The 14,030-nt window shown below is 40.4% G+C and overlaps 1 protein-coding gene across 1 annotated transcript in view; it reads right to left on the reverse strand.

The window, feature by feature from the left end:
• Window positions 1-9,110, reverse strand: part of agmo (alkylglycerol monooxygenase) — a 164,352-nt gene extending 155,242 nt beyond the window's left edge. Inside the window, 1 exon segment of the mRNA XM_034173636.1 lies at window positions 8,776-9,110. Coding sequence (XP_034029527.1) covers window positions 8,776-8,895 — 120 coding nt within the window. The 5' untranslated portion in view covers window positions 8,896-9,110.
• Window positions 9,111-14,030: the final 4,920 nt, after the last annotated feature.

Genomic DNA, 14,030 nt, shown 5'->3' on the forward strand with positions numbered 1-14,030 from the left:
GTTGGTCTTGAGACCAGAAGATCCTGGGTTCTAATCCCCGCCTGACTGGAAAATCACTAAGGGTCCTTGGGCAAGGTCTTTAATCCCCTATTGCTCCCGGTGTGTAGTGAGCGCCTTGTATGGCAGCACCCTGACATCGGGTTGAATATGAGGCATTATTGTAAAGCGCTTGAGAGTCTGATGCAGATGGAAAAGCGCTATATAAATGCAGTCCATTTACCATTTACAGAAGCCTATAACTTATTCAGAGTTGTCAAGGGTGTCTTGGTGGCTTTCCTTACTCATTTCCTTCTTGTACAGTCCCTCTGTTTTTTGACAACTGCTTCCTCCAGAGTTCCCATACTGTTTGTATTTCTTAAAGATTGATGGGAATAAAGTCCAAGACATATTCAGTGACTTGGAAATGTTCATGTATCCATCCCATGACTTGTCTCAAGAAAACTGACCATAAAATCGATGATATACTATAAATTCATCAAATGGTGCCAATAATTGTGTCCAGCATAGATTTTGTGTCAGGATTTGTGGTATAGAGGAGGATTTTCTTAAAAAGAAAACCTGAAAGTTCAGCTACAATTTGCCAGAAGGTACATCTGAGATGCAAGCCTACATTTTATGTTTTGATGAAAGAAAATCTTCCTCTGTACCACTTCATCATGAAGCTATATAACTGGTGATACAAAATGCAAAACATGCACTATGCACATTACACAACTTCTCCATTGACAGCCACAGAAGCCTATAACTTCTTCTGGATTGTCTGGGTGTCTTGGCAGCTTTACTCACTCTTCTCTTTCTGACACTTTCACTCAGTTTGTGAGAACTGTCAACTGTGGGACCTTACAGATTTAACATAAAGTGCCATACTGTTTGTATTTCTTCTTAATTGATGTAAATAAAGTCCAAGACATATTCAGTGACTTGGAAAAGTTTATGTATCCATCCCCTGACTTGTCTGAAGAAAACTGGCAATAATAAATAATTATTAACCGAGCAAGCAAGGTTAAATATGCACACACATATATAATATACACACACACACTAGGGGTGCCGGGGGGGAAAAAAAAAAATTGAATCACGTTATTTATTATGATTCTGAATCAATCCAAAAAGTCCAAGAATCGATTTTTAAAAAGCTTTTTTTTTTTTTACATTTTCTTGCTTACTCGCTGCGTGCACTGTTTGTCAGGCAATGGCTTCCGTACTACAGCGTCCCCGTGAGGGGAGGGTCCATTGTGCTTCAAACATTCGTGAGCTGCAGCTTAGCATGGCGGACGAAGAGCAAATTCAGCCAGCACCGTCTTTGCTGAAGGCAAATGTTTGGGCGCATTTTGGATTTTATAATTTGCTGCATAAGAAGGAGCTTGACATGACTTATGCAGTGTGCAAAATCTGCAAAATGAAAGTCAAGTACTTCAGAAACACTTCAAATCCACAAGCGCACATGCTACACTATCACCCAGAGCTAAAAGAGGGGAGCAGCGGTCTCTGTCGACTACTGACCAGCACTTCGCTAAACTGCCAGCCAACTCTGAACGAGCAAAGCAGATGAGTAAATTTACATCTAGAATCGCTTGATTAACCTTGTGAAGCTGCATTTTCTTAAACATAAACATTTTTTAAGTAATATAACTATTTCTCAGCGATCTTTGAATCGAAAATCGATTCTGAATCGAATCATCACCCCAAGAATCGGAATCAAATTGAATTGTGAGTTGTTGTACGATTCACATCCCTAATACGAGGTCTGTCCATAAAGTATCGTACCTTTTTATTTATTTTTTTAAACTATATGGATTTGATTCATATGTTTTCACGTCAGACAAGCTTGAACCCTTGTGCGCATGCATGAGTTTTTCCACGCCTGTCGGTGACGTCATTCGCCTGTGAGCATGCCTTGTGGAAGGAGTGGTCCCACCCCGTCATCGGATTTTCATTGTCTGGAAATGGCGGAATGAAAAGGACTTTTTTCCATCAGAATTTTTTCAGAAGCTGTTAGAGACTGGCACCTGGAAACCATTCGAAAAATTTATCTGGCTTTCGGTGAAAATTTTATGGGCTTCACAGAGAATAAGGTCTGTTAGTACAGCTTTAAGGACCCCTTTAAGGACGCTCAGCGCGTCGCGCTCCAAGCTGCGACGACCCGGCACAAGCCATCGGACCATTTCTAAACGGATGGCTCTGTGGATACGAGACCGTCGTGTGCTCTTTCTCTGGTTATCACCATTTTCCGGCAGATTTCACTTTTAACAAGAGATTTTGTCATGGAAAGCCACGCAGAGGCTTCACGCGTCACGACCGATTCGCTTTGGAAGCGAGACAAAGGAACACCTCCGTTTCGGCGTGTCAGAGGGCAAGTTTGGACATGTCCAGCTCTCCACAATTTCACTGATACTTACTGGACTGGTAAGCATTGAAAGCCAAGATAGACACGTCCAAACTTGTCCTCTGACACGCCGGTCCGCCATTTCCAGACAATGAAAATCCGACGACGGGTTGGGACCACTCCTTCCACAAGGCTTGCTCACAGGCGAATGACGTCACCGACAGGCGTGGAAAAACTCACGCATGCGCACAAGGGTTCAAGCTTGTCTGACGTGAAAACATATGAATCAAATCCATATAGTTTAAAAAAAAAATAAAAAGGTACGATACTTTCTGGACAGACCTCGTATATACCACCTGGAACCTGTTGGGATCCACATGCTCTAGATTGGGTAGTGTTTATAAAACAGGGAGCTGACCTTTTTCAAGGGCGGTAATAAATTTCACAAAGCTGCAATAATGAGTTGGATTGGCATGTGATTTAGGAATGTTTTTAGAATCTTAGACCTCAACAGTTTTTGAAGACGAACGTAACCCTTTTCCTTTTAATTACATAATTTTCTAATGTCAATTTACTCTCTTACTGTCATGATTTTTTTTTTGTTTTTGCCAGTACCTACATATAACTGAATTGCTAATTTCATGATGCCATGAAAGAAAAATTAAGGTCAGTAATCTATCTTTCAAAGTTGATCAATTATTTGGGGGTGCCAAATATTGTAAATACCAAATTTGAGCTTTATGCTTCCTTTTAGAGCTGAATATATTGCTTTCTGAATATGCAAATACAGGTTCAAAATTGGTTCGCACCATGTTACAGTACCCCACTTGGCAAATTTTTTCACTATGAAGGCATTTGAGCTAGATAAAAAATTTTGACATAAAGTTGGTATATCAATATGTGCTCCACAAAAAAAAAAAAATGAAGTAGCTGAGCACTTGCCCACATGGTCAAGTGATAAAGAGACTGGAGGCTTACTTTTGACATTCCACATTCATGTTCGATTTTCAAGAGTCAGTAATTCAAAAACCCTTCAAGTTATGACCACAATGTTTTACACACATATAACGAGTACTCCAGATATGTGTATTCTACAATATGAAGATTATCCATTGAATCTCTTCTTTAGTACAGCTCTTTGAAATTTTTTGCAAGAATGGACAAAATGCCATTTTTGTGATGCTACAGAATGAAAAATTAGCTCTGTATCCCATTTTTGAAATTGACTACTGTATCTGGGGTGCCCATATAAGGTGCATTCCAAGTTTGAGCTTTATATCTGCATTTTTAGCTAAGATGATGCCTTTTATAAATGAAAAATAGCTCAAAATGCATTTGCGAGTGTAAAATAGGGTTGTGGATACCCTGATTAAAAAAATTATATCTAAAACCTACTTGGAATTATGCAGAAATATTTTGCATGTGTTCATCAGACATATGTGGGTAAAAAAAAAAAGAAAAAAAAAAATCAAGAAAATCCTAGTTGGTGACCCGGGAAGATTTTGGAAAATCTGATTATTTCACACGGAATGACAACAGCTGTTTGTCTTTTCTGTATTCTGCTGTACACAGGTGCTTTTAATATGACAAACAGTAGTCCAGTCTCACGTTTTTTTTTTTCGTGTTCCCGTGACCAAATGAGTCAAATTTTCGTGACAGGGTTTTTTTTTAACTCACTATTCCTAAACCTACTCCTACCCCCGACCCTAACCTTAAACACCACCACCACCACCACCCCACCCCTCCGCTTCACTTTTAATTTTAATCAGGTTTTAGAATTCATCATAGTACAGAAACAGCATTAGTGAAGGTTACAAATGATCTTCTTATGGCCTCAGACAGTGGACTCATCTCTGTGCTTGTCCTGTTAGACCTCAGTGCTGCTTTTGATACCGTTGACCATAAAATTTTATTACAGAGATCAGAGCATGCCATAGGTATTAAAGGCACTGCACTGCGGTGGTTTGAGTCATATTTATCTAATAGATTACAATTTGTTCATGTAAATGGGGAGTCTTCTTCACAGACTAAGGTTAATTACGCGGTGTGTCCATAAAATAACGGTCCTTTTTATTTTTTTTTTTTAAATTGTATGGATTTCATTCATATGTTTTTACATCAGACATGCTTGAACCCTCGTGCGCATGCGTGAGTTTTTCCACGCCTGTCGGTGACGTCATTCACCTGTGAGCATGCCTTGGGAAGGAGTGGTCCCGCACCCTCGTCGGATTTTCATTGTCTGGAAATGGTGGAATGAAAAGGACTTTTTTTCCATCAGAATTTTTTCAGAAGCTGTTAGAGACTGGCACCTGGAAACCACTCAAAAAATGTATCTGGCTTTTGGTGAAAATTTCCACCAAATGCCTATCTCGGCTTTCAGTGCTTACCAGTCGAGTGAGTATAAGAGAACTTGTCGAGAGCTGGACATGTCCCAACTTGTCCTCTAACACTCCGAAACGGAGGTGTTCCTTTGTCTCGCTTCATCAGCGAATCGGTTGTGACGCGTGAAGCCTCCGCGCGGCTTTCCATGACAAAATCTCTTGTTAAAAGTGAAATCTGCCAGAAAATGGCTGATGTCCAGCTCTTGTGATAACCAGAGAAAGAGCACACGACGGTCTCGTATCCACAGAGCCATCAGCTTAGAAATGATTCAGTGGTTTGTGCCGCGACGTCGCAGCTCGGAGTGCGACACACCGACCATCCTTAAAGGGGTCCTTAAAGCTGTAGTTAAAGTCCTTATTCTCTGTGAAGCCCATAAAATTTTCACCGAAACCAGATGAATTTTTCGAATGGTTTCCAGGTGCCAGTCTCTAACAGCTTCTGAAAAAATTCTGATGGAAAAAAAAGTCCTTTTCATTCCGCCATTTCCAGACAATGAAAATCCGACGAGGGGGCAGGACCACTCCTTCCACAAGGCGTGCTCACAGGCGAATGACGTCACGGACAGGCGTGGAAAAACTCATGCATGCGCATGAGGGTTCAAGCATGTCTGACGTAAAAAAATATGAATGAAATCCATATAGTTTTTGAAAAAAAATAAAAAGGACCGTTACTTTATGGACAGACCTCGTATGGAGTTCCACAAGGTTCTGTGCTAGGACCAATTTTATTCACTATATACATGCTTCCCTTAGGCAGTATTATTAGCAAGCATTGGTTAAATTTTCATTGTTACGCAGATGATACCCAGCTTTATCTATCCATGAAGCCAGAGGACACACACAATTAGTTAAACTGCAGGAATGTCTTACAGACAAAGACATGGATGACCTCTAATTTCCTGCTTTTAAATTCAGATAAAACTGAAGTTATTGTACTTGGCCCCACAAATCTTAGAAACATGGTGTCTAACCAGATCCTTACTCTGGATGGCATTACCCTGATCTTGGAGTCATTTTTGATCAGGATATGTCCTTCAATGCGCATATTAAGCAAATATGTAGGACTGCTTTTTTGCATTTCCGCAATATCTCTAAAATTAGAAAGGTCTTGTCTCAGAGTGATGCTGAAAAACTAATTCATGCATTTATTTCCTCTAGGCTGGACTATTGCAATTCATTATTATCAGGTTGTCCTAAAAGTTCCCTGAAAAGCCTTCAGTTAATTCAAAATGCTGCAGCTAGAGTACTGACGGAGACTAGAAGGAGAGAGCATATTTCACCCATATTGGCCTCTCTTCATTGGCTTCCTGTTAATTCTAGAATAGAATTTAAAATTCTTCTTCTTACTTATAAGGTTTTGAATAATTAGGTCCCATCTTATCTTAGGGACATCATAGTACCATATCACCCCAATAGAGCGCTTCGCTCTCAGACTGCAGGCTTACTTGTAGTTCCTAGGGTTTTTAAGAGTAGAATGGGAGGCAGAGCCTTCAGCTTTCAGGCTCCTCTCCTGTGGAACCAGCTCCCAATTCAGATCAGGGAGACAGACACCCTCTCTACTTTTAAGATTAGGCTTAAAACTTTCCTTTTTGCTAAAGCTTATAATTAGGGCTGGATCAGGTGACCCTGAACCATCCCTTAGTTATGCTGCTATAGACTTAGACTGCTGGGGGCTTCCCATGATGCAATGAGTGTTTCTTTCTCTTTTTGCTCTGTATGCACCACTCTGCATTTAATCATTAGTGATTGATCTCTGCTCCCCTCCACAGCATGTCTTTTTCCTGGTTCTGTCACTCAGCCCCAACCAGTCCCAGCAGAAGACTGCCCCTCCCTGAGCCTGGTTCTGCTGGAGGTTTCTTCCTGTTAAAAGGGAGTTTTTCCTTCCCACTGTCGCCAAGTGCTTGCTCACAGGGGGGTCATTTTGACCGTTGGGGTTTTTACGTAATTATTGTATGGCCTTGCCTTACAATATAAAGCGCCTTGGGGCAACTGTTTGTTGTGATTTGGCGCTATATAAATAAAATCGATTGATTGATTGAACTGTTATGATTATTTGTTATTGAAGGGAGGATGGATGGGGTCATATATGGTGAGATTTTGGCAAACAACCTCCTTCCCTCAGTAAGAGCATTGAAGATGGGTCATGGCTGGGTCTTCCAGCATGACAATGACCCCAAACACACAGCCAGGGCAACTAAGGAGGGGCTCCATAAGAAGCATTTCAAGGTCCTGGAGTGGCCTGGCCAGTCTCCAGACCTGAACTCAATAGAAAATCTTTGGAGGGAGCTGAACCTCCAACCCTGAAAGATCTAGAGAAGATTTGTATGGAGGAGTGGACCAAAATCCCTGCTGCATTGTGTGCAAACCTGGTGAAAAACTACAGGAAACGTTTGACCTCTGTAATTGCAAACAAAGGCTACTGTACCAAATATTAACATTGATTTTCACAGGTGTTCAAATACTTATTTGCAGCAGTAACATACAAAAAAAATTATTTAAAAAAATCATACCGTGTGATTTCCGGATTTTTTTTTAGATTATGTCTCTCACAGTGGACATGCACCTAAGAAGAAAATTTCAGACCCCTACATGATTTCTAAGTGGGAGAACTTTCAAAATCGCAGGGTGTACAAATACTTATTTTCCTCACTGTGTGTGTGTACACACACACACACACACACACACACACACACACACACACACACACACACACACACACACACACACACCAACCATGGAATATGTTAGCACATCTTGGTGAGGCTGTCACTTTTGGCGAATCGTCATACTTCCGCAACTGGCTGCTCGGTGAAAACACGCTCAGGCTGTCTGTTTGTCTATTTAAATCAGCTGGTTTGGTTTTGTCTCTAGCTTGCTTCTATCAGCCAGCTGATAACTATCATTGCCTGGAACGATAAGATTTATACATCAAACTTACCTGAAATGAACCATTGTACATTAAATTGACTTTACTGATGAGTCTGACTCCTTTGAAAAGTGATGAAATTACATGAAAATTCAATAAGGTAAGTCTTCTATAATACATTCCAATTATAAGGTAGAAATACTAAGGTATATCTAAATATCTAAAAAAAAAAAAAAAAAGAGTTGAATAGAGTAGAGCCATTTAGGTGCCTGGTCTTGAGAACCAGGGATGGTTCTCGGTACTACTCGGAACATGTAGTTGTACCGAGTTCGTCGATGTTTTCACCGACCACAAATAGCCACCAGAGGGTGGTAAGGTAATGCCCAATGTTGAGAATACAATAGGTCTCCAATATTTGTTCCAACTTCCAAGACTTATGATTCAGTGGGTGATAGATATCAACACATATCACCATCACGCTGGAAGTAGTAGCCTTAAATTAATACCACAAATGCACACAAAAAGTTACTTATTTTATTATACTGTTACTTATTTTAGACTTGTGCAAGTTTCATATGTCAATATATATCTAAATTTTGAAGTACCTTGGAATATGTTAGCACATGTACAATATTTCCCCAATAATTGTTCCAAGACTAATGATTCGATAGATGAATGCCAAATTTACCAGCTACTATCACAGCAAAGTATGTTTATCAACTCATTTCAGAAATACTATGGCCAAAGCCTATTAAATAATTATTATACAGTCAAATTATTATATATAGTCAATTTAATAAATTTACTAAACTACCTAAGTGTTTTTATTTTGAGGAATTTCAGATAGATTAGAGTGGATTTATCCACAGGGATTGGGGTAGTTCTGAAATATTTCCAATTTACATACTGAACAGAACATGGAGATAAAAATGAAAAAAAAACATACATATATATATATATATACATATATATATATATATATATTAATCTATTAATTGTAAACTTACACACGTCTAAAATAAGTAGCAATATGAACTTTGTTATGTGCATTTGAGGTCATTTACGGACACCACTCCCAGCGTGACAGTGACGTGATAGAGTTTACATGATTTTACGTAAAAACTTCTTACGTAAAAGGTTATGCCTTGTACAAACATGGCATAACTCCTTATCCCCACAATGGTAAGAATAACAGTACCCACCTGATGCACATACTCAGGAACATGATCCACCTTCTGAAAAGATGATTCATTGGCAGTGAGCATGTAGAACATCGCACGTAGTCCCGCGGAAGCGGACTCCGGAGCCACAAGTGCACTCATGGCTGTGCACAGGTGAACCGCTGCGTTCTGCGTCGCTACTTAAAGTTCCACAACACGCCGCGCCCCTCTGCTCACGACGACAGCGAACAACTAACAACAAGTTAGCTGCAAAGTCGAACACTAAACTTGAAGGTGAAAGTTCAAGCAGCACGTCACCGTTTCACAGAACATTTGCCTCCTAAAACACTTGATTTACGCTCGGCTCCCAGCAGCGCTCTCAAGGCATGTAGCAAGATATCGCGAGATTTCTGCTGACTTCCTGTGTCTGCACTGAAACTTGGGACTGTTTGTGACGGGAGTTTTCCCAAGTTTTAAGTTAGGTATTCGTCATGCACGTCTTAGAGAACTGAATAACCTTTAAATACACATTACATTAGAGATCTGAGTGCTTTCCATTATTTTTTTTCTAAAGATTAATTTGGGAGTAAATAAAAGTTTTGCTGTGCTATATTCTGAAATAAGTCCCTCTGAGGTGATTCTGACTTTTAGGCTGGTCCTCATATGTGTTGAAATACAAGACACATTTATTGCTTTGAAACGGCTACATGTATTTAATGTTCATTTTTTTGAAAAAAAAAAAATTAATTTGCACAAAGGGAAACCAAGGCTCAGAGTTAGATTTTTTTTTTTTTTTTGTAAAATCATTTTAAATTACTTTTTGCCTTCACTATGCCAGTTTTTGTTGCCAGATGTTAACAGAAATAATTCTAGCCAAAAAAAAAAAAATCAAAAATAAAAACATAGACTCAAAGAACGTGCACTAAAAAAAGAAAAAAAAAAACCTTTGTCACTTTAAATGGGAAGGAGTCAATGATGGGATTCCAGGATTCAAAAGTGGTGTTTGTCACATGATGAGACAAGCTATGAACTTAAAGCATGCAGTGAGATGAAGGGATTCTCTGTTTGACATGCCCAGTGTTGCTATGTTACCAACTTTGCTGCTAGATTTAGTGATTTTTTTTTTTTTTTTTTTTTTTTGGCCTTCCCTGACAAAAAATTCTACTTTGTGACCTTGTGAAATCTGGTAACTTTTAATCCACACAAACTGGTCATTTTATAAATTGTTAGTTGAATTTAAGAATATCACAATAACATATATATATATATATATATATATATATATATATATATATATATATAGTGCACACAAAGAATGGGGCTATCAGTATATATTGTTCCATTAAATGGTTAGCATTTAATAAAATGGAAGAAGAAGCAGCGCATATCCTTTGCTATTGGCAGTTGATGGATAAACCAGCAACTTGATTAGTTGTGTTAATCACCACTGGATTCTCTCTACTAATTTAAATAGCTACTCTGGGCCATGATAGTTACATGTAAATAGCTAGTGCAGTTGGTAAATTAGCCATTACATGAAGCAAGTGTCTTTGTACCCTACAAGGTCTGTTAGAAAACTATCCAACCTTTTTATTTTTTGCAAAAACTATATGGATTTGAATCATGTGTGATTGCATCATCCAAGCTTGAACCTTCGTGCGCATGCGTGAGTTTTTTCACGCCTGTCGGTTGCGTCGTTCGCCTGTGAGGACGCCTTGTGGGAGGAGTGGTCCAGCCCCCTCGTCGGATTTTCATTGTCAGGAAATTGGCTGATCGACTGCCGCTTTGCTTCATCAAAATTTTTTCAGAAAGTGTGAGAGACAGCCAGGTGGAAACCATTTGGAAAATTCAGATGGCTTTCGGTGAAGATCTTATGGGGATCACACAGATTAAGGACAATTACAACTGGATTAAAGACAGCCCACAGCGGCGGATGGTGCGCCGCGCACCGAGCGGCGATCGACAGGCTCAAACGACCAGATCATTTCCAAAGTGAACGCTTTGTTGATCTGGGACGTCGTCTGACTACCAGAGAAATGGCAAGACAGCTGGACATAGCACTTTTTCGGCACATTCCACTGTTACAGGAGTTTTTGTAATGGAAACAGGAGCGGAGAAATTCGCCACAGAGCCGCTCATGACGCGGGACGAAAGCACCTCCGTGTTGGTCTCACAGGACAAGCCCTAACATGCCCAGCTCTTGCACCATTCGGAAAATTCAGACGGCTTTTGGTGGCTTTTCAGTCGTGTGTCTGTCCAGTCTGCTCCTCGTGCACATTCTGCTGTGCTCGAGCAATTTGAGCCCATTTCTTTTGCATCTCTCGCATGTTGTAAAACACATAAAACCTACAAGTTGTCCTTCAGATGCTGTTCCAGCTAAGGTGCTGAAGGAGGTTTTTAATACTGTTGGGGCTGTGGGCTGTCTTTAATCCAGTTGTAATTGTCCTTAATCTGTGTGATCCCCATAAAATCTTCACCGAAAGCCATCTGAATTTTCCAAATGGTTTCCACTTGGCTGTCTCTCACACTTTCTGAAAATTTTTGATGAAGCAAAGCGGCAGTCGATCAGCCAATTTCCTGACAATGAAAATCCGCCGAGGGGGCTGGACCACTCCTCCCACAAGGCGTGCTCACAGGCGAATGACACAACCGACAGGCGTGAAAAAACTCACACATGCGCACGAAGGTTCAAGCTTGGATGATGCAATCACACATGATTCAAATCCATATAGTTTTTGCAAAAAATAAAAAGGTCGGATAGTTTTCTAACAGACCTCGTATATTATTGCTTTATGTTCATTCAGTCATTCATTTTCTATACTTGCTTATTCCAATTAAGGGTCATGGGGAGGCTGGAGCCTATCTCCGCAGTCATTCGGCACAATGCAGGGTTCACCCTTCACAGATGATATCGTGAGTTTTGTAAAATTAAAGGATACCCTGATTACAGTGCTTGAGAAGGTAAGTAAGGATTGTCAGGGTTTGCAATTGACCTGGATGAAGGCTAAGATCCGGATTTTCATTGACTTTCTGTACTTGGCCATCAGAAGTGTAGCTATGCAGTGAAATTGATTAACTTGGCTTTTGGCACTGACATTCTTGCCTCTAGGTCAACACATACCCCGGAAGAACATAAGGAGTCACGAGTTCACTGGGGAGAGGTGTTTGGAGATGCCGATACAGATGTAGTAGAATGAAGGCCCAAGTCTTTAGAGTCCCAGTGTTTCCTGTATTACTAAATAATTTTGAGACTAACCAGTGACCTAATTTGACAACTCAATGTCCTTGGTACTACTAAGGTGCATCCGGAAAGTATTCACAGTGCTTCACGTTTTCCACATTTTGTTATGATACAGCCTTATTCCAAAATTAATGAAATTAATTTTTCCCTAAAATTATACACACTATACCCCATAATTACAATGTGAAAAGGTTTTTTTTTTAGATGTTTGCAAATTTATTGAAAATAATGTAAAAAACCTAAGAAATCACATGTACATAAGTATTCACAGCCTTTGCCATGAAGCTCAAACTTAATCTCAGGCGCATCCTGTTTCCACTGGCCATCCTGGAGATGTTTCTACAGCTTAATTGGAGTGCACTTGGTGTAAATTCAGTCGATTGGACATGATTTGGAAAGGCACATACCTGTCTACATATAAGGTCCCACAGTTGACAGTGCATGTCAGAGCACAAACCAAGCATGAAGTCAAAGGAATTGACTGTCGACCTCCAAGACAGGATTGTCTTGAGGCACAAATCTGATCTGGGGAAGGGTACAGAAACATTTCTTCTGCTTTGAAGGCCCCATTGAGCACAGTGGCCTCCATCATCCATTTATGGAAGAAGTTCAGATCCACCAGGACTCTTTCTAGAGCTGGCAGCCCATCTAAACTGAGCGATTGGGGGAGAAGGGCCTTAATCAGGGAGGTGACCAAGAACCTGATGGTCACTCTGTCAGAGCTCCAGCATTCCTCTGTGGAGAGACGAGAATCTTCCACAAGGACAACCATCTCTGCAGCAATCCACCAATTAGGCCTATAGGGTAGAGTGGCCAGACAGATGCCACTCTTCAGTAAAAGACACATGGCAGCCCACCTGGAGTTTACCAAAAGGCACCTGAAGGACTCTCAGACCATGAGAAACAAAATTCTCTGGTTTGATGAGGCAAAGATTGAACTATTTGGTGTGAATGTCAGGCATCATGTTTGGAGGAAACCAGGCACCATCCCTACAGTGAAGCATGACGGTGGCAGCATCTTCAGCAGCAGGAACTGGGATACTAGTTAGGACTGAGTGAACAATGAATACAGCAATGTACAGAGACATCCTGGATGAAAACCTGTTCCACGGCGCTCTTGACCTCAGACTGAGGCAATGGTTCATTTTTCAGCATGGCAGTAACACTAAGCACACAGCTACAATATCAAAGGAGTGGCTTCAAGACAATTCTGTGAATGTCCTTGAGTGGCCCAGCCAGAGCCCAGACCTGAATCTGATTGAACATCTCTGGAGAGATCTGAAAATGGCTGTGCACGGACGCTCCCCATCCAACCTGATGAATCTTGAGAGGTGCTGCAAGAAGGAATGGACAAAACTGTCCAAAGATAGGAGCACCAAGCTTGTGGCATCAAATTCAAGAAAACTTGAAGCTATAATTGCTGCTAAAGGTAGATCAACAAAGTATTGATCAAAGGGTGTGAATACTTGTGTACATGTGATTTCTTTGTTTTGTTTTTTTACACAGCTTTGATCACAGCTTGTTACTGAAATTATTGAGATTTCAATATTTTTTGTATTTTTATTTGTTTTTTTGTCCAACTGCTATGACGACAAATGTACACAGACACATACACACTCATCTTCAACTGGCTCTCATCCAAGCTTTGGTTGGTGGGGGGTTGGAGCCTATCTCAGTACTGATAGGGCGTGATAGGGGTACAACAATGTAATGCTTTGAACTTTCAAGCCAATTTTGCTTTAATTCCTTTAAGCCGTGTCTGGGCATTCATTCACTTACTCAGTTTGTGGGATCTATCCTTATTTTGTTTGTTTGGGGGTGGGGTGGGGGGTGTTTTTCTGTGCCAAAGCACAAACACCCACACTTGTTCTTGTGCCACTTCAAATCCAGTGGTAAATAACCTGGTCTGAGTGTCATATTATGGGAGAAACTATTTGAAAACACTTCCTTTCTTACATGCCAACCTGGAAAATAATGCTGTAGAAAGGAATGTGTTCAGTGCAAGTCAGCTAAAGGGCATTTAATGCAGACATACATTTCCGGTACCTTCTTGCTT

This window comes from Thalassophryne amazonica, chromosome 7 (genome assembly GCF_902500255.1).
Source record: "Thalassophryne amazonica chromosome 7, fThaAma1.1, whole genome shotgun sequence".
Lineage (NCBI taxonomy): Eukaryota > Metazoa > Chordata > Actinopteri > Batrachoidiformes > Batrachoididae > Thalassophryne > Thalassophryne amazonica.